This window comes from the organism of the source record quoted next, unplaced genomic scaffold (assembly GCF_019419815.1).
Source record: "Pyrus x bretschneideri cultivar Hongxiangsu unplaced genomic scaffold, Pyrus_bretschneideri_v1 Contig3, whole genome shotgun sequence".
Taxonomy (NCBI): domain Eukaryota; kingdom Viridiplantae; phylum Streptophyta; class Magnoliopsida; order Rosales; family Rosaceae; genus Pyrus; species Pyrus x bretschneideri.
In genome coordinates, this window is record NW_025999612.1 from 12,690,853 (window position 1) to 12,718,242 (window position 27,390).

Sequence of the window (27,390 nt, forward strand, 5' to 3'; positions counted from 1 at the left end):
CTTTAAGTCCAAAATCCCACGCCGCAGCAGCCCAGCCCACATCTCTTCCCCACTGCACTCCCCGCTTTCGTCACTCCTTTCCTTTACAGTCGTCTCTTCCTCCTCCTGCATCCTAATCGATCTTCGTCTTCTTCTTCTTATTAGCTGAATCGGGTTTTCCAAGACCAGGTAATTTTATTTCCATTGGTAATTGTTTCGTGTGTTAGCTGACACTTATTTCATTGAATTCCATTTTTCTTGTACTTGAATTTAACATTAATATTGCTTATTAAACTTCATATTTCTTGGGTTTAGATTGATTAGTCTTGTTTTTAATTAGTATTAGCATGCCCCCATTACCAATTTACTAAAGTTCATAGCTTTGCTTAATTTTGAGATGTTTATAAACAGATGGGAGAGCTGGCAGCTGAGAAACATGTTCAATTCATTCTCTCAGTCGAAAAGGTCTGATTTTTAATCAAAATTCAATAAAAAAAAACGTTTCCTTTTCCCACACACATATGTATAAATACATATAAAAGTATGTTTGTTATATATATAATGTATGTATAATACTAACATGTTGATACTGTACTCAGAAGAAGGACTCTTTGGAGGCTGTGGCAATGGAGCATCTAAGAATGAATGGGGCATACTGGGGTTTGACAACTCTGGATCTTCTCGGAAAGATTGAGGTTGTCGATGTCAATGAGATTGTTTCGTGGGTACTACAGTGCCAGCATGACTCAGGTTGTTACATTGTATACATTTCTTAGCTCAAAAACACTAACTGAATTTTGTTCGTTATTGGTTGTTTGTTGATTTTGAGTTCGAGACCAAATGATGACTTGATACAGCTTCGTACATGTAGGTGGGTTTGGCGGTAACATTGGGCACGATCCACATGTACTATATACCTTAAGCGCTGTGCAGGTCTTGGCCCTGTTTAACAAGATTGATGTTCTGGACGTTGACAAGGTTGCAAGTTGTATCCTTTTAGCACATCGGTTTGTAAAATTTGAAATGAATCTTCATTTCGTAATGTATGCATTTTCATTTGGTGAATGCTGGTGTACCAAATAATCAGTAATTCTTGTGTAAAGCGGCTGCTTGTAGCTCAATTTGTAGTATTTTGGCATTTATTGATTAGACAAACAAATTAAATCAAAGAGAAATAAGCAAATTTTGTTAAACTTGATATTCAACTCAGATGTTGCTGCACTGCAAAACGAAGATGGATCATTTTCCGGGGACATGTGGGGTGAAATTGATACAAGGTAGTCGTTTCCGATTTCCTTTGCATCTCGTATTTGTTGAAGTTACCAGCTCTTTATTCGAAACATGATTTAGTAACAAATTGTTTTCTGTTTCTTGAAACGAAAGAGAAAGTAAGCAATTCTATTTCTTTTAGGTTTTCTTACATTGCTATATTGTGTCTCGCGCTACTACATCGATTGGACAAAATCAATGTGGAGAAGGCCGTGAACTACATTGTAAGTTGTAAAAATCATGATGGCGGATTTGGATGCACACCTGGTGCGGAGTCTCATGCAGGTCAAAGTATGTTATTTACCCTATAATATCTGTGAGAAGTTTTTGTTTCTGATTAGTTGTTTCCTTTTTTCTCCCTTCAACGGAAATAGCAATCATTCTTGCATTTCATCTGTCCCAATGGAATTGATCATCAATATAACTTGCATGGTCCGAGAAGAGATGCAATCCAAGAATGACTGGTCTTTAATGGAATTATCAGTCAAACTCCCAAATCTAGGAAAATATTCTTAATTTTGCTTAAACCATCCACAATTGATCCAGCAATGGCATGTTTATTTAGTTATACTATCTGGATGCCTAAATTAGACTCACTTAAACTTTGATCTGCCCATGCCGACTGCAGTTTTCTGTTGTGTGGGTGCTCTTGCTATTACGGGTTCTCTACATCATATTGACAAAGACCTTCTTGGGTGGTGGTTATGTGAGCGGCAAGTTAATTCTGGAGACATTCTTATCAAATCAAAAGCTAAACCTGGAGGCCTTAATGGCCGTCCAGAGAAACTTCCTGATGTGGGTTTTAAATTTTTTTAATTGAAACAATTTTGTTCAGTAAGCAAACTTGTACTCATCCTTACTGCATTTACACTTCGTTTCAGGTCTGCTACTCATGGTGGGTTCTTTCTAGTTTGGTCATGATTGACAGAGTTCATTGGATTGATAAGGAAAAGCTTGTCAAGTTCATTTTAGACTGCCAGGTTAGATTACCCTAACAAGCTATATGTACATTTGGATTATCCCTGTTATCTTATTTCCGTAATTCAAATGCTATTCATGTAACAACCAATTTATCTGAGATGTTTTGGGTAATCACTGAATATTGCAGGACATTGAAAATGGAGGAATTTCTGACAGACCAGACGATGCTGTTGATGTCTACCACACATACTTTGGTGTAGCTGGTATATAAGCTTTGGCGTCACCTTTGCTTGTTTTCCTCATTTCTTCGCCTAATTATTTGGCACGTTTTACATTGTAACCTTTCTGGATGATTATAATTGATGTGCAGTTGGAGCTTCGGAGCTTCCAACTTCATCCAGACGGGTTGCTAGGATATGCTTATAGTTGGGATAAAATTTCAAAGTGATTATATGAGATGATTTATGGTCTTAGTTGAGTCTCATGCTTACAGGTTATTGATTAATTAAGGTTGATGCAGGACTTTCCCTTCTTGAATATCCCGAGGTGAAGGCCCTAGATCCAGCTTATGCTTTGCCAGTTGATGTTGTGAATAGGGTTATCTTGGGCAAATAAAGGTTCGTTTACAAATTCCGATTTGCATCTCTTGCTGCAATTCAATGCCTTTGTGCTTTCTCGTATAATGTCACAAATTCTCAACTGCCTATTGAGATGCAGTAAGTAACTAATTGAATATGTCTGCAATACCTGCATGCAGCACCAACATTGCTAATTGCTAATCTCTATTGTGTTTATTTTGATGGGTCAATTCAGCTACTCCCAAGCTTGCAATAATAATTTGATTACCACACGGTTTCATAATTTGGTCTGTGATCTTTTCCTTTAATCTTATTTCCTTTTGTTAGTACGCGGTTCCCTTGTTGACTTTCTTGTCAGAGATCTTGGCCAATCCGTTTTTAAGAAGTCTTTTTCTTTAATTATTTTTATTTCTTCACAAACTATTCAATCATCGGTTGTTTATATGCAATTTGAGTTTTTTCCCCCAAGTCCCAATCTACATATATGCATAAAAATAAAAAGGTATACATATCAACTGTGATGGAGACATCACATATAACATAGAAGGAAGAATATTTCGAAGTCACCCTTAGAGATATACTATATGTTTTGTTGTAGAACTAAGTATTGACATGTGAACTGCAAGGCATTTGTAAAATATTGTTTTGGGTTTTCATCAAATTAAAGTTTTGCAATGTAGCTAGCTGGTAGTTCATGAGTCATGACTGATCAGTAAGAGTATATATTAAAGAAGTGGGGGATTGACAAGAGCGAAGAAATTAACGAACAATAAGAGATATGCGAGTCTTTTCTTTCTTTCGTTTCATTTTGCTTATTGCTTTGCTAACCACTAATTTGGCTATGCAACTGAGTGTGCAGGCTAATGCAGGTTGGTATTTTCGTTTCGTATATTCTTATTCATACGCGTGTTTGGAGAACCCTTATATATAGAAAATTTTGCAGACATGAGGCTGCAGAAAGCAGAAGGAAATCACATATTGCCAAGCCCACATCCTCCTCCCCATTCCTAATAAGGTCAAGAGTTCTCTAACACCAGGTGTTTCTGGTGGGGCTGATACCCCAATTGCTCCTTCACCGGCTCCGACCGCAAGATGATATCAGGCCATCAGATTAATATATATCAATTTATTAGCTATTTACATGTAAATATATATTGTCACTAATACTATGTTTGGATGAAGAAATTTATTGTTACTATAGAATTTTAAAATGATGGAAATTGAAATGACGGAACTTTATTTTCTAGAATTTATGAATTTTCTTGTTTGGTTAACCTAAAACAACAATGAAATTGAATGCAAAAATTGTTATTTATAAACTCTCAAACATAGAAATTGAGAAATGGTACCTATTTACATTAAATTTAAACTTGAGAATTGAGGTCCCAAATTCCAAGTTTTTTTTCCACCCGAAAATTCTAAATTTCTTTGTTTATGAATTCAAATAAGAGAATTAGTGCATGTCAGTTTATAAATTTTGATTTTTATTCAAATTTCAAGTTTATTTTCTTCATCCAAACATAGTGTAATAGTCGTTTTGAATCAAATTATTTCTGTACTAGTTAGTGGTCCCTTTGATCAACGGTTCTGATACATTGGCACCATGCTTGCGCATTAGTATGTTAAAGAGGATATTCAACACAAATATACGAGAGGGAATGTTCATGTATAATCTTTATAAAGGTGGTGACGAACAAAGCGTGAAGAAACCCAAACAAAAGAAAGCCCTAGCTGCCGGCCCTAGCTTTGGCTTTGGTGCCGGTGACAACCCCTTTTTTCACCTTCTTCCCTCCCCTTCTTCTATTTCTCTCTTATCTCAATTTGTTCTGGAGTTTTGTCTCAGTTTTCATTGAGCTGTGTCTCAAATTTCTTCTGGACTTGTCTCAAATTTGAGCTTCATGCCTCTTCTCTCACTCCCTCTCCTCCGATTGTACCTTTCCAAACTCAAACCTCCAACTCTCCCACCCTTTCCTTCTACCTCCCTGCCTCATAATCCATCCTCACATCACCTTTGCTCTGGCCGGCGGGCGTTGAACCAAAAATGGATGCCAAATTCATTTCCCTCCTTCACTTCCTCTCCCCCGACCGCCATGTCAAAATTCCCTCGAGGCCAAGTGTTCTCTGGCTTCAGCCAAAGTAAGGGTATTTTACTTACTCACTTACCCTCACATTCTAATTCTATCCATGTGAAGGATTTGGGTGCAGTGACTATCTCTTGGTTTAGTGTTTTCAATGATGAAATCTGGTTGTGGTGTGCTTTTGGTTGCAGGTTCATAATTTTTGTGTTGCAATGTCTTAGTTGAATTGACCACTCAGTTATTTTCTCTTGTGTTGCTACCTTGGTGGCTGCTGGTAAGCCGTTCGAGGCAGCAGGTGCTGCATTCTGCCCTTGGAAGATAGAGATTAGGGTTTTTGTTTGTTTGCTTATTGGGCTAGGCTTTTGTGTATATGCATTCCCCAATGTAGTTTAGGTTGACATGTAACCTTTTTTTTTTTTTTTTTTTTGTTCAATGAATGTTACTTTTCATTAAAAAAAAAAAAACAGAAGAATACGAACTAATGCAATATATATCTCAAATGGGAAATTTTATTTAAACTCATCTAACCTATTTTGACACTCAACTTACTTTTTGCACCCATTTGATTTTTAACTAAACTATTGATATCTCTTTAAACCCAAATTTAATACCTAATATACCCCCATAAACCCAGTCAAGTAATAGGCAGATGAGGCCATTGGAAGAACCCACAAGGGATGAACTCTAGAGACTAGTATCAAATGCAAATTCATCTTCAAGGTCTCTATGGCTGCTTTCTATTGCTGATGATGCGACTGCAGAGGCGGAGGCGCCGCCAACATTCTTCTTCAGTGATTCGTAGTCAATGAGTCGGGGAAATCGAAAGGGGATTGGTGGCTAGTCATGGGGAAATGGATAGAGGCGTTTAAAGAGAATCAGGACATTCTTCTTGTTGTCGTTGTTATGTGCTTAGTGTTTAGCGATGAACTTGGAAGTAGAGATTAAGTTGCATCATGACTTGCATACACAATGGAATAAGAGGAGAGATATGACCGGTAGCCATGAAAGTATCTCGACAAATATATCGTCGTTGTTGGAGGAGAAGATCGGCAATTCTCCATCATCACCCGCCATAATATAGTAGAAAACGAATGGCTGAATATACTTCAAATCGTATGTATTGATCGTTAGGGTTACGATTTATATACACACACATATATGCCATATCTCACAAGGAAAGGAAGAATACAAATCCTACTCCGGCCAAATATAGGAGTCCTAATATATATACAAATTAATGATTTATATTAGACCAAATATAAAATGGAATATTTTTTTTCACCTCTTGAGAGCCTCCTGATATTTGACTGAGAAGAGCGATGTTTATAGTTTTGGAGTGGTTATTTTTGTGTATGAGGATATAACTAAGCAAGATAATGCAAAGGAATCATGGTTTTCGCTTCAGAACCGCAAGAAAGGAGCATAAGTTTGACTTTTCTCAGTTGTTTGCCAATTCAACCAGTTACTGGGTCCTTCACACCGGACATTTTTCATCGTTGGATGCTTTCATTGTTGTTTTAGCTGGAAGGTAGGATGCTTTCGTTGTATTTGTTGAAAAAATTTACAGTAAAGTAACTTCTACAATCTAAAAAATTGAAATCAAATGAACAAAAAATTCATAAATTGAGTCATACCTTGGTTGGAGGATTCAAAACTTAAAAATCACCATCATCAATAAAAAAAACTTATTTTTCTCTATAAGAGCTATTAGGGTTTTAGCCAGATTGAACGTAGACTAAATAAAGAGTGATCGTATGGTTTAATTATAGTGTTTGGGTTTATTGATAAATTTGAGTTTTATTATTAATTTCATTTTGTACTTAATAGTAATTATGCAATATGGTAAAATAGACAATTAACATTTAAAATTTAAGTTGAGTGTAAAAAGAAGTTAAATGGGTTTAAGTAAAATTTCTCATCTCAAATATTTGCTGACATCTTGACGTTCTCCTTCAATTTTCTCAGAAATTCATACAAATTAGTATTTAATAGTTAAAACTCTTTCTGATACTAAACGAGCAAGAATCTCTCTCTTTATATTAAAAGAAAAATATCAAAAAGAAAATGAACAACAAATATGCAGAGATATTGCATCAGATATTAACCCTAGACAAACAAATTAAAACGTATCAAACTATCGATGGCCCAAAACAATTATGATGTGAAGCTAAGATCTTTCATTTATAAATGAGGAGAAATATCAGTAGATTGTAGTATTAGTGGCTTTTGAAATGGTTATATATGAGTTAATATAATTTGCAGATATGAATTAATTTAAGGCAGCATCTTCTCTCAAACCGAAGAAACATCCTATGGAGATAATGAATTAATTTGTCGTGAATTATGAATTATTGTAATATATTTTTATGCATAATATGGAGATATAAGTTTATTTGTAAGATTTACGTACGACAAGTAGAGTTATTTCAGAGAAATTGGTAAATCAGAAGGCAAAAAGGTCATCTTATTCGAGTTTTTGATTTATAGAAGGTCAATGATGGGTAAGATCGAATACAAACAGAGACAGACGCTGTCTCTTCGGTTCGGTTTTATTTGATTTGGTTTGGTAAGTTAAAAATAATTAATGTAATTAGAAATCACTGATATGCATAAATGAAATGAGATCTTCTGAAGCTCTTATATGCGTTACTACTCTTCTAAAGAGGAAAATATCTTAAGATTATTTTTTCTTTTGCTTTAAATTCTACTTTCTGCAATTTTCTGCTTTAAAATTCCAGATTTTTTTCTTTTGTTTTTGTGAAATGTGTATTTTATAACTTCAGAAGGCAAGATTTCACCTTCACCGGTATTATTGTTAACTGTTAATCTTAAAAAACCGACATATTTAAACAAAGAAGGAAAATAGTTTGTACCGACGTAATCTAAAAATATATGATTGTTCCATCTTAATAAATGACCAGTAAAAATTCCATCACCCAACTCTATAAATACCACACTCTCGTCTTGTCTCAAAACCATTATATACCCTAGCACGAGCCTGCCTCTTTTTCTCCTTAGAAAACCCTACTCTCTCTCTCTCTCTCTCTCTCTCTCTCTCTCTCTCTCTCTCTAAGCACTCCTATCGTGAAGGTGTTGGAATCAAAAGTTGTCTGCAATGGAGTCTCGTACTTACATGGTATGATCTATAACATAATTTCAATACGGAAATGATTCCGCACATACTTTTTCTTCTTTGATTTTATTCAACTCAAATCCCAGAGAGAAACAAGCGTGAAGAAATCAGTTTCCGTTCAATATCCTATTTCAACCTCTTTTGTCCTGAAAATAATTCATTTTGGGCTGTCTCTTAATTCACAGACTTGTGGATTGAAAGTGGATACCAAAACTGGTGGATGGCACAAGTGCTTGACGAAAATGCTGAAAAAGATCCAAGGTATATTAACTCTCTTTATTAAGTTTCGCTTTAATTAATTTAGCAAACAATTGTTTTTCTTTATCGGCACAAACAGTGGTACGCACTGATCTCATCAATCGGCCAGAAATTGAAATGTTAGTTTGTGTTTGGATGGTTTATTAGGAGCATCATACAATGTAGATGCAGAAGCAGGTATGGCATATATTTCTGGGAAAGTAGACCCCAGAAAGTTACTGAGAAGGCTAGTGAAGGCCGGGAAAGAAGCCGAAATCTGCTGGGTCAGGACGGGAGATCAATGTACCTACTATGACGGATATGGCGGCGAGGGTAATATTCAAAATGGCAATGGTTATTATGATCATTCATATAATTATATGGATGGTTATAATGGTCATTATGGACAGAGTTCATCATACTACCCACACGGCCATTATGGACACAGTTCATCGTACTATCCCCAGGCGACGCCGTATTACTATTGATCATCCAGATGATCAATAACTAATTAATTTTGTTCACTCCTTGTATTAATTTGGAGAAACAATTTTGTGTCAGGGTTGATCATTAGATGTCGACTGACCTAGCTACGTACTCAATTATTTCTTTGTACTAGCTAATACGTATATGGTATCCATTATTTTTGTTTGGATACCATGTGTGGAACAACTGAATAAGTACTCTTGGGATCTATTATAAATTGTTATTTTTTTTAATAAATTTTAGTTTCTTTTTTTCTGGTTTTGTTTCGATTAATTGCCTAATGTGCATACGTATGTGGAACTCATATACGAGCAAATGATTTCACCCTTGCGTTCTGCCTCTTTAATTTTTGCAGGTAATTAAACAAAACAAAAATTGTTTTCTGGTGTAATTCTGCTTTATTTACGTATAAATCTCGAGCCTAATCAAACAAGATTTTCCGGTAATTGTTCAAAAGTTTTCTGTTTAATTCAGTCTCTTTTTAATTTTTGTTTGTAATCTTGTCATTTGATTCTTAACTACAACTTTTTCTGCAGGCACCTTCTACTCCCACAGGTTCATGTTTTACAATTTAATTAAAGACTCTGCTGCAAGTTCTCAAGAATGATCAACTACAATTTCAATATTTGATTTTTATAAACCATAACCTGTACATCTACTCTTCTAAGTTGGAGATCCTTGATGTTTATAAAACCATAACTTGTACAATACCTCTACTCTTCTAATTTGGAGCTTGAAGCGAATGAAATGTTAATAATTTATGTATAATTGTGTTCCACAATCATCTTTCTTTGTTCTTGTTTACTTGTTCAGTAATATGAGTACTCAACTAATTAATCAGCGAAGATTGAGGATTAGCAATGTATTGATGGACGCATTATTCTGTGCACATTTACGAGAATCCCAATTTTTGTGCATATACCTTTCTTAATCCCTAATTTTGTTTGAGGATTAGCAATGTATTGATGGACGCATTATTCTGTGCACATTTACGAGAATCCCAATTTTTGTGCATATACCTTTCTTAATCCCTAATTTTGTGCATGTACGAGAAGTTTACTTATGCTCCAAGCAACAGATTGATGTAGAGACCTTCCCATTAGGTTTCATGTCATGACTATTTTTTTAGTCATTAGAGAACAATGAAGAAAAATTATTAAATTACACCTCACCTAAGAATAATTTGTTTGATTGCTACTATGAAAAGTTTATATAGATAATGCTCTCCTCCCTTAGAGTTTGTAACCCCAAAGTCCTTTTTGGACCCATCAACCATGAATCTCCTCTCTTCAAAGGTTAGTTTAGGGTTTATGCAGTTTCTTTCTTTGATGTTGAATTCTTTTTTACATTCTAACAGGTAGAGAATTTTTTTGAGCAGCTCTAGCCGGAAGTATATGCCCAGATGCAGGAGCTCTTCCTTCAACTGTGAAAGCAACCAAAAATAATGTCAACAGCATTTCACAGTTCACAAGATCATACATGTTAGCTCTTCCATATCATAAGCTCAAGCAACTCCACCAATCATAAAATTTTGTAAATAGCCACGAAGTATTTTGAGGAGGAACTCCCCCTCAACCTGAAGGAGAATTGAGCTCTCCTCATTTGAATACTTACATTTTTTTGGTCTGATGCTACATCCCTTCTCTTTTTTCTTTTCGGCTAGCATTCTCAAAGAGTTGGAGAGATGGGATTTTCTACAAAAAAAAATAAAAAATAAAAAATAAGAGTTGGAGAGATGGGCCAAATTGTCCAACACTAATATCGTGTTCAATTTAATTAAATATAGCTCAAGAGATGGTATTTTATCATAAAAAAAAAACATCATATAAATAGAAATGGAACCTAATAATTTTGTTAGATTAGATATTAGATTAAAAGCCGACGGGGTTCAAACCCACATCGAGATGCAATGACACAACTCTTTTCTACCATTGTTGTAACTCAGCTAGCCAACCAGCCCCGGGCTGGCCAGAATTTTCAATATTTCTGTCGGTTATATCTGACAGGAATGGTAGGCCTTTTTTTTTTTAACAAAATTTTTAAATATTTTTTTTAAATTCTATTTTTTTTCCTATAACTTCCTAAGCCATTATACAACATTAAATTAAATTAAGTAACATGAAACAACATTAAACAATATGAAATAACATTAAATTTAAATAATAAATTATGTTTGGCCCTATGACCCTTGGTTGGAGACGGTTTTTTGTGACAGAGCTAAAATGAGCCATGTGGCTCTTTTGCCCTCGATTAAAGATTGAGGCAAATATGGCCCTGTACTGTTAATTAAAATATTAATATCCTGGAGGGCCAGAGGGCTAAAACGAGCCATCTGGCCCTCATTCGGTTGGGTCCAGAGGGCCAGAGAGCCAAAAAGAGCCCGAAAACCATCTCCAACCAAGAGCTGGGCCAAAGGGCTCATGGGTCACATTGGACAAAAAAAGGCCAAAGGGCCAACCGGCCGGCCTCGGGCCGGGCCACAATTTCAAACTCAACGGTAACTAGCTGACGTCAACTAGCCATTATTTTTGAATTAGTTATTTTTATTTTTACAAAAATTTTAAAATTCTATTTTTTTTCCTATAACTTCATAAGCCATTAAACAACATTAAATTAAATTAAGTAACATGAAACAACATTAAAATTATACAACATTAAAAAAAAACATTTAACAACATGAAACTTTTAAAAAAAAAAATTCCTATGATGTCAGCTAGTTGGATTTGAATTTGAATTTTTTTCAGCCAAAAATTTTAAAAATATATTAAAAAATTCTCATTTTTTTCCTATAAATTTAAGTTGTTGTAGTTTTTAAATTTAATTTGTAGTTTTTTAGTTCAAGTTTTAGCTTTTAAATATAAGTTGTAGTTTTTAAATTTAAGTTGTTGTAGTTTTAAAATTCTATTTTTTTTCCTATAACTTCATAAGCCATTAAACAACATTAAATTAAATTAAGTAACATGAAACAACATTAAAATTATACAACATTAAAAAAAAACATTTAACAACATGAAACTTTTAAAAAAAAAATTCCTATGATGTCAGCTAGTTGGATTTGAATTTGAATTTTTTTCAGCCAAAAATTTTAAAAATATATTAAAAAATTCTCATTTTTTTCCTATAAATTTAAGTTGTTGTAGTTTTTAAATTTAATTTGTAGTTTTTTAGTTCAAGTTTTAGCTTTTAAATATAAGTTGTAGTTTTTAAATTTAAGTTGTTGTAGTTTATAAGTTTAAATAATAAATTATGTTTGGCCTTATGGCCCTTGGTTAGAGATGGTAAGAAATATGGCACTGCACTATTCATTAAAATATTAATTTCTTGGAAGGCCAGAGTGCTAAAGCGAGCTCTGTGGCCCTCATTTGGTTGGAGATGGTCTTACAAACCAAAACTGCCTCTCAAATTGACCAATTCCAACTTTATAGTAATATTTGGTATTATACTGCATAGTAGATGTATAATAATAATTAGATGAAAATATAAATGTAATTTTAATCAGAAAATTGCCAAACACTTGCATCTGAATAAACTATTCTAATTTATGGGAAAGATTGAAGATATGAATTTTGTGGAAAATTGCCGCTAAGGTTGAAAAAACAAATAAATAAAAGGCAAAACATAAAGGGTTCATGAAATTTACCTCTAATCCTCTGATGTTGTAGTGGTGAATGTAACCAGAAGTGTAATAATAGAATTTATATTGTTTGGCTTTGCCCTCGGCCTTCTTTGGCTTATGTTTTTCGCTCGAAAAAATTACTACTAGAACCTGGTTCAGCCATAGTGACCCATGACACAATCATTGCCGTTCCCTTCTGATTTCCTTTCTTATATGAACGTTAAATCAAAACCACACACAAATAATGCAATTAGACAAACTTAGAAATATGAAGTGGACATGTTATATAAATTCCATAAAAAAGAAAACTAAATGTATGACGCAAATCCATTACGTAAAAAATAAAGGCCCTTAAAAGAGATGAAAAGTTCAATTGGAAGTTATGTCATAACCAATGTTCTAAAAACACCAGGTGATGGTAGTTAGTACTAGTTTAGTGGTATTCCTCTTCATTTATAAGTAAAAGGTTTTAGGTTTGATTCTTATCAAAGACGAATTTAAACTAAATTATTGCTAACCCATTGTGAGTAACTTACCCCGTGCATATAGTATTGTTTATTAAAAAAAAAAAATCTCACCAGGTGGTGGTCGGAAAGGCCTAGCACCTAGGGGCTTAGTTTTTTTTTTTTCAATTACATTTATTATATATTATAAATATGAGTACATGTGTAAAATTTTAGAGTTTTTCCTATTTGTTTTATAACATTTTGTAAGCCCATATTATTGGGCCTTGTTTTCACATTTTAAAAAAAGTTGGGTTTGGTTTTGTCATTAAAATATAAAAATAAAATTCTCTCATGAGTTAGCAGTGAAGACAACAAATGCGACGGCTACCGAAGACGAGATAGATTTTTTTTATTTTTTTTTATTTTTTTTATTTTTAAGAAGAGACGAGATAGATTTAGTATGCAAAGAAAAAGAGGCCTCGATCGCCAAGAGCGTCTAGGCTGATTTTTAAAACAACGGTCATAACAAGATAAAAGAATCAAGATAAAAAATTATCTCTACAATGTTATAGAGTTGTGTTATGGTCAATCGTCTATGTGAGTGACGTTAGCAAAAAACAATGTCATAAAATTCCTAATTGACTATGGAGAGATAAAGGAGAGACTAGAGAGGGAAATTTTACTTGTTCAGGTGCATTATAACCTGGAGCGATTTGGAAGACATCACTTTCATGAGGCATATCGACAGTACTCTCAACTTTCCTTACAAAAGTGGTCGTTACACCTCCATTACACACCACAGTCAAGCTTAAAACCATAGCCAAAACTACAACAACAGCCATCTTTCTCATCGTATAATCCAGAGCACATACAAACCCTATCAAACTCGCACTCCCTCAAAACCCTATCACGCACATCTAAGAACAGCACACTCCTTTTTATATAGACATGAAAAGAAAACAAGATTAATTTATCATGAATTTGGGGGGAATATTCATAGTTTTATTCTCATTAGGTTTGAATTTGCATGGTTTTTTTTTACCTCGGACACCACATGAGTCACGATATGTAAAATTAACTAAGAAATTATGAATATAATATATAATAAAAACCGGGAGAAGGAAAAATTGACTCCCTCAACTCAACTGCCATTTGAACAATAGTTACACAAAGTCAAAAGGATAGCCTCCAAAATCCAAATCCCGCCACTTCCACCTTTGACTCCTAAGAATCCTGACAACCCCCTTATTTCCTCAGTAACAAACTTTATCATCAACTTCATCGATCACTCTTTAATTTGAATCCAATCTGGTGCCCTAACTTGCTCATACACACTACGTTTTTATTCTTCCAATTAAGCAAAGAGCTCTCTCGAGAACAATATTCCAAACTTGGTGGACTCCTCCATAGTATTTATCTTTCTTTTTTTTTTTCTTGTTTCTAGCATCCAAGTCTTTTTTGTAACTTGTACTCAGTTTGAAGTAGGAGACAAGAGCAATGGATGGTAGGTCCCCAAATCAAAAAAATGATCAAGATGTGTACAACCAATGGGCCTCCAAGAAAAGGTTCAAGGTTGATGATACCATCTGTGAGTACTTTATTTACTTGGCAATATAATGGTGTTGTAGCTACAAACATTAGCTACAAATATTATTATAGTACTATCATATACCGTTGTATTGTGTAATATGTATTTTGGGTTACAAGAAAAACAAACTCAGTGTTGGTAGTGACCAAGGACGGTTATGAAGAATGCAATTCGGATCATCCGATTTACTTCTCAAACGATGGTTACAGTGTGGTGATACTCAACCGACCCGATTTGTTCTATTTCATCAGTGGGGTTGCTGGACATTGTGAGAAAGGCCAGAAGATGATCGTCAAAGTCATGGAACCGGTTGCTGCAGGTGCATGCACCTAACTAATCTCCAAAAGACCACAATAATGCAACTCGGCACCACAACAGAATAACTCCAACAACCATAAGGCCAATTGTGCATTTGCGTTCTCTGCTGTCATCTCTTTCACAATTATTGCGTTCTCTGCTGTCATCTCTTTCACAATTATTATGTTCTACATCATGATCATGTCACTCCTTGGGCTCTTTTTCTTCTAAACTAATGCAATAATTTATTCTTTAGTATTTTTACCTTATTAATCTTCACTCCTTGGAAATCTGGTAACAAAATTGTGTGGTAGCTAGCCAAGGCCTACGGCGACCAATATTTTGTTAGAGAGATGCTAAGGGACCCTCTCAAAGTCTCTATTGGATCTATGTCATCTCATGTTTTTGATACAATATTTTAAAGATAATTCATGAAGAATTTCAATTTTGAGAGAGTTTGACTTAACATTTCTCATTTTGTTATTGCCAAATCAAAAACATATGCTAGTCCATCACTTTTCATTGACATGATACAACTGAATCAAACTTGTACAACAGCATATCCTTGAATTGAACAAAGGAATATATTTGCCCATTTCTTAATGGTTCTTGTTTTATTTCTTTTACTTTTTATAATGTGCTGTAAAAAAAAAGTAAAAAAAAAAAAAGAAGACTTTTGAGAAGGTGTGGGTAATATTTGAAAGGTTTAATTTTAAACTACACTAGACAGTAAATTCGAACTCGAAGGTATGAGAGAGCAGGTGAAGGAATGGAGTATGGGGAGGTAGTGTGGTAGGAAGGAGGAAGGATAACTGCAAACTGAATAAAAACTGCTATATACAAAATAAAAACAAAACATTAGGAAAGAAAACTGCTTAAAATTGATTTTTTTTTTAAATTTTTAGTATTATTTTCATGTGCATATCTTCCATGTCTGCTCTTCCTGGCATCCTTCATCTGTTCTCATTCATTCGTCCATTTTTTCAATGTAATATCTTTGAAAAAAGATAATGAACTTTTGCACCTTTTGACAGCGTAGCCTGCTTCAGACGCTACCTCTGAGACAACACAAAACATATATACTCGCATAAAGATTCAACACTTTCCCAAGAATAGTCAAACGATAAACGATAAGAGAGGATAATAATAACTCAGAGACGATTCTGAAATGTTCTAGAGGCCGAACATGCAGAACCCCCATCTGGCCAATCAAAAAATCTCCCATCACCGTCGCCTCCCGTCCAAAAGGGGAAAGCTCAAATTCCAAGGAATAATTCAGTTCCCAAATGTGGCCCTAGTAGGTCCTACTTTCTTTTTCTCTTATTCTCAAATATATATGGTTTTGTAATATTGAAGAAGTGTAGGCTTGTCAAGATTTTTAGGGTTATTAGACAGAAAGAGGAGATATGATTCTCTCTCTTCTTATTCTTATTTTTTTTTTATTTTTTCTATCACACTTTATTTTTTTTTTTTTTATCTTTATAAAAAATTAATATAAGATTTTGCTCGTAATTGTTTAAGCAAGAGAAGAGAGAATGGGAGAGAAATTAAGGGAAAGGAATGGGAGATAGATTAATTAGGAGATTGAGAGAATTAACTAATTGGAGGCTTAGATAACGGGGTGTCCGCACGTGTTATCATAGAGAGGTAGCTCTGCATAATAGTGCACCGCCCCATATAGGTGTCCACCTTTAAGTGGGTACTCTGACAGAGACAAGAGGAGGGATGAGGATTGTGTGTTGAGGGATGCTTTGGAATCACCTTCCTCTCGATGCTTCTTGCATTGGCAAGTTGCAATAAATGCCACAATGCCACGTTAACCCTAACTGAAGGCCAATCCCGCATTCACCTTTTCCCTCTGCATATTAAAGACATAACAAGCTGAACTTCCTTACGAAAATACGAAGACTGATTTCTGCACATTATTTTTAGGATAGTATTATTACACTCAATTTTATTTTTTATACTCTTATTAATTTTTAGATATTGATCTTTTTTAATTCATTCAATTCGATGATCAAATATTAAAAAAATATGTGAAAAATAAAAATAAGTATGTGGATAGCACTACCCTATTTTTATTTTCTTTACATCTTCTCATAATTCTTGCCATTTCCTGTACGGCTAAAAAATATGCAAAAATCATTTTTCCAAAAAAAAAAAGAAGAAGAAGAAAAGGACATAAATACCAAAATGAAATAATGCCAAGAATTTAATAATTGCACCTAAAAGAAAATAAAAGGCTTATTTTTAGCTACGTTTCCTACAATTCGATTTTGATTTAACTTCGCTCCTTGAAATTCAAAAGTAACCACTAAACTCCTTGAAACTCAAAAACGCTTCACTTTACTATGTTTCCGTTTTTTCTATCAAATTCACTCCATTTGATCCCATTTTCCTACTTTGAGTTGCAGAACAACATTTTTTTATATTTTTTAATTTCTTCTTTTAACTTAATGCTTTTTTACTGTTGGATGTTAACGCATAGTGGAGATTATAATCAAATTTGTCGCCACTGTGCGTTAACATTCAACAGTTAATGATAGAGATTTATAAAATGATGACTTTTGAGTTTCAGGAGGTAAAGTGAGATCAAAATTGAGTTCTAGATGACAAAATAGGATAAAAATTGAGTTCATGAGGGTGTAGATAAAAATAAGCCTATGATATTACATTATTACCCATCCACATCAGCAACTTTTATAGTTATTTAACAAAAGAACATGGTAAAGTGGAATGAATTTTAAATTTCAGTGAGTAAAGTTGTCACATCTCGGACCGGTTTCGCCGTAGCACGATATTGTCTGCTTTAGACCCCGGCGGGGCCCTCATGGTTTTGTTTCTAGGAACTCACACGAGAACGTCCTAGTGGGTCATCCATCTCCGAACTTGCTTAACTTCGGAGTTCCGATGGAATCTGAAACCAATGAGCTCCCAAAAGGCCTCATGCTATAGGGAGGGAAGCATGTACATATAAGGTACATCACCCCCTCTCCGTTGGTTGATGTGGAATCTTACAAAAGTGATGACTTTTATGTTACATGAGATAAAATAAAATCAAAATTAAGTTTCAAAGAGCATAACTAAAAATAAGCCAAATTAAAAACCGCGAAGTAATTAATAGAAGTAGAGGTAGCTAATAGGGTTATGAAATGTTTACGATGGGCGAGGAGTTAGGTATGTGGAAGTGGACTATGGTATTGCATGGCACTAGGGTTTTGAACACACGAACATATAATGAATAGTGTTATTTACATACTTATTTTTACTTTTTACACAATTTTGTTAAGTTTTTACAATTGATATTCCTTAATTCATTTGATCTAACGTCTAAAAATTAAGAAAAATATGTAAAAAGTAAAATGGATGTATGCACAGCGGCATCCTATATAATATAGCTGGATTGTCCATATATTTTTTATCAGATAGAAAATTGAATATTTTTTGGGAGAGAATTTTTGAGAGAAGTGTGTTCGCGCGCTTGTATATATCTATATTCAATTATGTGATGATCAGTTAAATATTTGGACCCGTGGTTCTGCGTCCTGCATGACCATGCAGTATTTGGGCTCTTTTATTTATATAAAATTTTTGTTATTAGATTAGTAAACTGCTTATATAAAGTTGAATAAATTTAATTTGAGATGACAAAAGTACTAGTAACTTTATTTTTTGTCAAAAAACCGAAACCAACAAATTTTAGTTAAATCTCGGAAGTCAATTAATGAAATAAATCATTAAATTTGGAGCGAGATAATTTGGTTGGAACATAAAGACCAATGTATGCAACTGCGCGTATTATTACACATGAAATTTTCTAATGTCTTTTTGGTATTTTCCTTGAGCATGAGGCATTAATGGTCAGAGAGGGTTTTACTTTAGAGCTTTCTAGGGGTTTTCAGAATGTTATTGTAGACAGCGAAGCGAATCGCTCCAAATCACCCAAGCGCTGAGCTTCTTCTGTTGATTTTGTCCCCCCTTGAACTTATTGGGAAGACTAAAAAGCTCTTTCTTCGGGGATCATTGGGGTTCTATGAAGTCACCCACCGCCTGCTTGATTCAATCTTTCTTCTGGCTAGCAGCCCCTGCTTATGGTTTGAGAACCACCAGATTTTATTATAGATGTTCTGTTTGAAGACTGTAACCCTGAGTAGAGACTTGCCTCCTCTTCTGTACCTTTCTTCTATCAATGAAATCCATCGCTTTGCTTAAAAAATAAAAATAAAATAAATAAATAAAAACTACTTTATGGAGGCAAATAGCTTAACAAATGCTTCAACAAGACAAAAGCAGGATAAGTAGCAAAGAGAAACCAGCCAATATAGTGTACGGTCTCCATCTCCTTGGGGAAAAATTCCTAGATCTCCGTTGGTCGGCACAAGTATACAAAAATCTTAGGGGTGCGCTATACACATCCTATTTTACTTTTCACACAAATTTTAATAATTTCTGTCTATTGATTTTCTTCAATTCATCTGATCCAATGGTCAAAAATTAAAAAGTTGTGCGAGAAATAAAATGGGATGTGTAGATATCACATTCCAAATCTTATTGATCATTGTCTGACCATATATGATCTTGGAGGTGGATTGTCTACCCTCTTATTTATATACTCTCTCCATACCCTCCCTATAACCTCCTGTGATATGTGGTCATAGTTAAGCCATGTATACATTTTATATTAATTTTTTATAGAAATAATAAAATAAAAAGTAATAAGAATATAAAATATTTACGTGACTTAATCGTGATCACACAAATAGAAAGATACGAGAAGAGTGAGAAGAGTATGGAAATTTACGAACAGACAATTCAACTTTTATGATCTTTTATATTTTAATAAATACTGCATGAAAATATATATTAATATCTAGATTGTGAATATTTCACATCTCACGGTGTTACTCATCATTTATCGAGGTGATGGTGACAATGGACCCATGCACCTCTACACAGCTCTAGATGGTTATCTTGCGGTTGGGATCTATCCAAATAAAAGTGGAAGCTTCAAAGGTTCCAGTCATAAGATTAAGAATAAATTCAGGTATCTGCTAATTTTAATTTAGATCAGTACCATTCGCACATTTGTTTTATCTTTCATACATTCTTGTTAATTTTTATTTTTTTTTAATTTATTTGATTCGACAAAAAAATTAAGAAAATATGTAAAAAGTAAAAATAAATATGTGGATAACACCACTCTTAATTCATTTTGAATTTTCCTCTTGAAAGCAAGTTATATTCGAGCACGTCACTTTTTCTGTAGCTAAAGTATATATACTATAATTGACTTTGCAAAGGTTGATTTGTCCAGTACAACTCTCATGATGTTTCTATTTCAACCGCTCAAACTAATTTATAGTGTATTTGATTACCTGTTTCTATCGATTGTGCTTTGTTCGTCTCGTGAAACACGCACATAACGGATGATAAATAATTTATGCACTTTTTTTTTTTTTTTTCATTTACTAACTCTTATTTATTTATTTCTTTTCAATTTTTTTCATTTATTCAAATCAAGGACAAAATGAACAAAAAGTTGTTGGAGAGAAAACCTGGCGTGTGAAATCACTTTTTCCATAGCATATATCATTCATTAATCAAAACCGAGATGTGAGACATAACAACTAGAGTTATCATGCATGCAAGAGTCATGATCATGACCAAGGATTTCATGACCACAGCCATATGGGTTGGCACAACCATGATCTCCAAGGATTATGGCAAATCCATAGTGCACATGGGGGCGTATCAAATAAATTTTGCATGCATATATGCTGTTAGGATATATCCGTACTACAAAGAAATAGTAGAGAAAGATTTCTTACTCATTCAACGCTACTCATTCAACAACTAGAGTATATTCTTCGTCAATCAAAATTTGTGCACTGGGTTGGTTAAGATATGCTGATCACTATCACTGGCTATTACTATATAGCAAGGGATATGCAGGGTTTAGCCGTACGTTACAAATATTGAAGAGTACTACTGGTTGTACTTTTGAGAAGATTTTATCTCGTGAGAAACGGTTGCAAGTAGACAGTAGATGAGTGATAGTGAGACTGCCATTACTTAGAGATATGTACCATAGGAGTAAATTTATGTGTACTTAATATACTTGTCATGGGATGCATTATTTCATTTACGATATAGATGGGTGATTGAAAATATTTATCACGTGGTGTATCATTTTATTTGTTACAATATGGATGGACGACAGAGTTATATGTTACATTTTAAAGATATTTTAGTAGAATAATAATAGCGTATAACGGTTTTTCTTTTCTTTTCTGCCACTAAGAGAAATTTTATAATATTTGAATAGAAACATTCATATCCCTCTCAATGTGTTTCTATTTTTATTTTTATACATGATATATTACACTAAGATCATCTCCAAAGGAGATGTCAAATTTTGAACATAAAATTTAAATTTTGACAGCTTATGTGGCACTTTGGCATCTTTTAAAGTTCTGTTCTCCAACCGATATGTCAAATTAAATTATTATTTTATTATTTTATAAAATAAATTATTAAACTAATTAAAATTTAATAAAGGACATTTAAAGTTTAATCAGTAATCTGTTCACCTTCCTTAATTGAAAAGAAGAAAAAAGTAGGATAATTGCATCGGTCAACTCAACATTAATTATAATAAATGATTAAACTAATTAAAAATTAATAAAATACATTTAATAATTAATAAAAAAACATTTGAAGCTGTTGTCAAATTTGACAGCAACATTTTTTGTTGCCAATCCATGTCATCGTCACATAGGATTTGACACTTCGGTTGGAGAATATTAGTGTGGTTTTTTTTTTATTGTTATAACTTATGTGTACATTTTGACATATCATTTGAAAATGCTCTAAGGTGTAAAGTGATTAAATTAGTATCAAAGTCGTCTTTCAAAAGTATTAAATTTAAAATCTCTTATTTACAAAATTTACCAATGAAAAAAAATATTAATTTAATATTATATTGCACATAACAGTATCTTAGACACATTCAAAGATCACTGGAAGCATTCGTACCCTTGTGACTGAGTTGCTAAAAACTAGGAGTACGTGTATATCTGCCTTTTTTAATTCTTTTTCAATGAGAATATTTTCGCTTGCTGTCTTATTTATTTTATAAATTTAAATTTTAAGGTATATGTAATCAAGACATAAATTTAAAATTAAAATTTTATTTATAGAATAGTAAATATTATCACTAGAGTGTTCGAGCAAAATAAACTCTTTATAGTGGGCGGGTGGTACATTTTCTCCTATAAATAGGGACCATTGGTGGAGGTCTGTTGAAGTATCTTCTATATCTGCAACTCTAATCTTTAAACATTATTATAATATTAAATTTAGGGTAAGGAGTAGGGAACTGGGAGAGAGAAAGAGCAGGGAGTGGTGATACATTGTTGACAGAAGATAGAGAGCACAGATGGATGACTTGCAATTGACTATGCATCTCACTCCTTTGTGCTCTCTATGCTTCTGTCATCACCTCGTTATATCTAGCTTCCTTGCCTCTCTCTACGCCCGTGCACCTCCCATATTAATTTAATTCATAATAAAAGATTATTTGAGTGATTACTAGTTAATCAGCTGATATATGCTTCCCTTTCAATTGCTTATGTATTGTTTTGATTTTGTAATTTCAGTATTAATCTCAAGTGATTTTGCGTATATATTCATCAATTTATTGATTTCTCAATTTTGGATCTGACTTGTATATATAGTTGGATTTCCCTTTTTTTCTCTTTTGTAGGATCTTATGTTTTACAGGTTTGAAGTAGTAGTACTGGGCAAGCAGATCTATCAGAGCCGCAGGAATACTTTGCAATCACAGGTTCTTATAAACATATTTATAAGTATACACACACATATATATATATGTGTGTGTGTGTGTGTGCATTTTATGGGTTTGTTCATGCGTAAGTTTGTTTATTTAGTTTTTAATTGTCAATGTGTAGTTCATGATCGCAACAACAATTTTCACATTATCTTGGTTGAAAATTTTCCAATGGCTAGCTAGGTCTGAATTCTACATATGAGATCGATCCAGTGATTTGGTGCCAGATATCTCATACCCCTAAAACCGGATATAGTTAGGTTTTCTTTCACCTCTTTTTTTCTCTTGTTCTCTTAATTTCATAAATATTAGTTTGTTTTTTTCAAGAATATAATGCCTGAACAATCTGATGCTATACATATCCCAGCTGCCTAGAGATATTTGAATCAGGCGGTTCTTGTCTATAGAGGGAGAAGGATTTTACTTATTTGCTTTGAGGGAGAGGAGTTTAATTTTGCAGTCTGCATATATTGATTCTGTTGAGAATTCTAGATGTGGACTAACTAATAGAACCACTGTAATAGCTTAAGCTTGAGCTGTTTGAGAAGGGGCAGAATTAATTGTTGAGGTAATTAATTAAGCTCTAGTATGGCTATTTGTTAGACCAGAAAGAGCGAAATCATTGTTTCTTAGTGCAAATATGTGAAGAGTGAGCAGCTTGTTCTTATTTTCATCTTCCATTTCTGGGAATTGATGTCTTTATAGAGCTTGCTGTAAAAAAGATGGAGATCTGTAAGAAAGTTCGCAGATTCTCTTCTTATATACTAGGCATAATATGCATTTTGCCATTGTGGTACACAGTCACTGCATTCATTTTGCATATGCTACAGCAGCTTTAGCACATATTTTCTATGAGTTAATGTTGATCCTGTGTTAATTGGGAATATTTTTGCTCATCACCATCCAGTGATAGTGATGCTCATCACTATCCAGTGATAGTGATGCTCATCACTGTATTTATTACCCTATTTATCATTGTTGTATGAGTTTAAATTTTGAGATTTATGTCTATCTACTACACACATCTCAAAATTTAAACTTACCTAACAGTAATAAATACGGTGGCAAGTATTACCACCACTTAATGGTGGTGTTAATTCGGTCTTTATTAATTAGTGGCTGATTCAAGTTGAACATATCCATAGAGGTTATGACCCCTACAATACTTTTCTGTTTTGTTTTTGTGGTTAATATGGTTGAGTTGTAACTTGTAAGGAAGCAAGTTAATGATTCTTGAGATTTCTAGCATCTACTGTCCATATTCCTCATGAGGCTTTTTACATAAAAAGTCTTAAACGCAAGCAATTGAGGAATGAATTTACCTATTTCTTCTTTTAATATTTATCTACCTCTTGGTGTTATACAAATAATTCTAGCTTGAGTCTCTGGTTATCATGATACTGCATCTGCAAAAGATTTCTAAGACAAGAGACTTGTAAGTCTGAGTCAATATTACTTGATCATGATTTATTTCTTATTCAGGTAATTATATAAGTGCCATAGTATCTCACCAAAGAATATATATATTAATTAGTAAGAATTTCAAACGTTCAAATAGCTAGCAACTGTCAAACCAAATTTATTCTTAACATTTCATTGTACATATGCTTCTTGGTACTAGAACTCTTTCCTCCTTCTAGAACAAAATCTTATGAAGGAGATTGGAGATGAACTCACTGGAGGAGTCAAGATTTTAGTGTAGTCTCAATATGAAATGCTTAATCTTACAAAAATTACTTTGGCAAGTGGTAACCAACCACCATTGTTTGGGTCTGGTATGGTGTCGTCCTTCGTTCTTGTCATCTTCTTAAACCTAAACCCCAAGCCTCTCTAACTTTCTTCCTTTCTCCTTCCACTAATTCTCATGCCTGAACCTCCTCAAAGCTCACAAAAAATGGATTTGCTTGAACCCTATAGGAGCCACCAACTTCAAATCAAACCCGACAAAAAAAAATAAAATAAAATAAAATGTCAGATTGAGGCCCTGAGGCTAGGAAAAAACCGTAAAATTATAAGTATAACACTAAACTTCTGTGTGAAAAAAATGGCAAAGTAAGCTTAGGACCATCTTTGGTCCTTTCATGGCTTTGCCTCTAGTTGGGCGTATCCAAAATCTCCAAGTGAGAGAAGCAGATTTCAATTTATAATTAAGTTAGCGATTGAGCAAAGGTTTTTATAATAATGATTGTATATATCAGAATCACCTTAACTTAGTCCAATTGTAGTTAGTATTCATAGTGTTTGCAAATCATGACGGTTAAGTTATTCTCTTTGATTTGATATGAACTGAGAGTCAAAACCCGACGGAGGATGAAGCGACTTCTCATGAATTGATCTTTTGCTTCATATAAATTTAAGCATAATGACTTTATTTAAGAAAGTTGATGACTTGTCGTTGATGTGATATGAAAATTAAAAAGTAAAAATAAATAATGAGTGACAAATTCATAGTTCTCATCCACTGGAATATAATATGTTGCTAAAAGTAAAGTTGTAATTTACAATTACATTGCACATACCCTTCAATTGTGTGTGTTTGTCATATATTTAGCTATAGCCGTAGCCAGGCAAAAGACAAGCATCTTCCTTCTGACCATGGAAATTGAGAGTACTGAAGTGGAAAAAGATTACGTTTGTAGATGGAGTAGCGAATATGTATCGCACAGATAAAGAGTTTCGAGGCAAGCATGCATTGGTATTTTCTTGTATGATTTGAAGTGTATTTTACTCTTTAAGTTTTGAATCGTTGAATTCTTAATGGGAAATGTCATGACCAATAATTTAATAGTAAAATGTTACTTAGTGCTTAATATAGGATATTCCGAAACATAATAAAAAGAGTGTTGATTTCTTGAGTTTGTTATTTCTAGCTAGTGCCTAGTGGGATGATCTTCTTACATGGCTTGACCGATCATGTGGATGTAGTTGGCGAATGACACGCTTTGTTGATCTCCGAAATGAAAGAAGGAAAAAAGAAGAACACAAACTTCACTAAGCCTGACCTGTTATCTCTATCCACCTCACTTATTCAAGTGCATGTTATGATAAAACTGTGCGTCTTCCAACTATGCAGATTAGACCTTGATGTGAGAGAGAAAGAAAGGGAAAGAGAGTCGTGTCGATCGATCGTCACAAAATGAAAGTGTCTGCAGTTTGATATGCCCCATTTAGTCTCTTGCGCGCGGCTTTACTTTGCCCTTTCTTATAGTTATACATGTCAAGAGAAATGCTAGGACCCTCTATATACTTTATTTTTGTAAGTTTTATTTTATAATATTAGTATATGAATTGATATTAACGGTAAAGTATTAGAAAATTCTTGAAAAACCTTTTTAAAGAATCTCCTTGACATTTCTTTCCATATCCATGTCACGTTTACATATATATGAACTCTTTTTCATTGGATGATATAAAAGGCTTGAGACTTGGAACTTATCCAAAAACAATCGAATGACCCTCCTTGAAATATTTGATTATGATCACTCTCTACTGAGAAGACAGAAAAATTTGTCTGCAACATGTTGTGTAATTAACAATACATCTTTGTCTTCTCACATATATAGTCAAGTGTCATACAGCATCATCAGGCTATCCAGTATGCCTACGGGCATGCAACATGTTATATATATATAAATGCACAAGTGTGTCCAGCAACTAGTAGTTTCTCTCCTCTCGTGTATCATAAAAAAAAAAAAGTTGGAGTTTTACCATAAAATTAATTAGCGGTATAAAGAGTAGTCCAACCTCTTATAAGCTCTTGCAAGGTTCCTCCTTTCATCAATGTGAGATTCATTCTCAACAAGCCTTCACATGTGTAGCGAATTTTCAAGCCTAACATGTGCAACACAAATTAGGTGATGTAGATCACGTGTGGCGTTTGGCTTCACAAATGGGACATCCTACTTTGATACCATGAAGAAAGTTGAAGTTCCAGCATAAAACTAACTGGGCAATATGGGGAGTAGCCAAACTATTTATAAGCACATGTGAGGTCCCTCATTTCTCCAAATGCGGGATTCACTCTCAACAAGCTCACTCACGTGCGACAAATTTTCTAGCCCAACAAGTGGACAACATAAATTAGGTGGTGTAGAGCACACGTGGCTGTTGGACTTCACACATGGACAATCTGCTCTAATATCATGAAGAAAGTTAAGGTTTTACCATAACCAATTGGCAATATGGGGAGTCATCCAACTACTATTAGCACATGCAAGGTCCCTCATTTTCTTGATGTAGGATTCACTATCAACACACTTTTTCACGTGTGACGAGTTTTTAAGCCTAACACATAGGCAACACAAATTGGGTGACATAGAGTATGTGTGGCCGTTGGACTTCACACGTGACAATCTGCTCTAATATCATAAACTAAATTAAGGTTCCACCATAACCAATTGGTAATATGGGGAGTAACCGAACCTCTTATGAGCCCTTGCAAAGTTCCTCTTTCCATTAATGTGGGATTCATTCTACATTCATATCCTCACACGACCTCTCACGTGTGTCAAATTATCAAGTCAAACACGTGGATAACAGGAACTGGGTAACGTGGAGCACGTGTGGTGGTTGGGCTTTACATGCACACATGGACCAACATCTTCTAATACCATGAAGGAATTGTACTTTCACCATAAAATCAATTTACAATATGGGAAGTAACCTAACTTTTTATAAATTCTTGCAAAATTCCTTATCTATCAATGTCTAATTCATTCTCAACATATCATATACATAAATGGGCTAGCTAGTACGCATAGGGTTATGCAACATGTTGTATAAAACATTGCTTAGGTGTGTGCAAAGGCGTATGTAGGTAATTATTAGTCTCTCTTCTCACGTGTCATACAAAATAAGTGGGATAACTAGCTAATCTGTAAGGCGTATGCAACATGCATGTCATATGAAAAATT

The 27,390-nt window shown here is 33.9% G+C and overlaps 1 protein-coding gene across 4 annotated transcripts; it reads left to right on the forward strand.

Moving 5' to 3' along the window:
- The first annotated feature begins 11 nt into the window (after positions 1-11).
- Positions 12-3,996, forward strand: LOC103939234 (geranylgeranyl transferase type-2 subunit beta 1). 4 transcript variants are annotated; one of them, XM_048589540.1, is made up of 11 exons: positions 12-168; positions 391-444; positions 579-729; positions 851-967; positions 1,190-1,256; positions 1,391-1,539; positions 1,877-2,043; positions 2,130-2,228; positions 2,357-2,432; positions 2,690-2,786; positions 3,691-3,996. In XM_048589540.1, the coding sequence occupies exons 2-10, from the start codon at positions 391-393 to the stop codon at positions 2,782-2,784; spliced, it is 975 nt and encodes a 324-aa protein (XP_048445497.1). In that variant the 5' UTR covers positions 12-168; the 3' UTR covers positions 2,785-2,786; positions 3,691-3,996. The 4 variants fall into 4 exon arrangements, with proteins under 4 accessions (XP_048445497.1, XP_048445498.1, XP_048445499.1 ...); XM_048589541.1 differs by having other exon boundaries at positions 582-729; positions 3,679-3,996; XM_009349301.3 differs by having other exon boundaries at positions 13-168; positions 3,679-3,996.
- Positions 3,997-27,390: the final 23,394 nt, after the last annotated feature.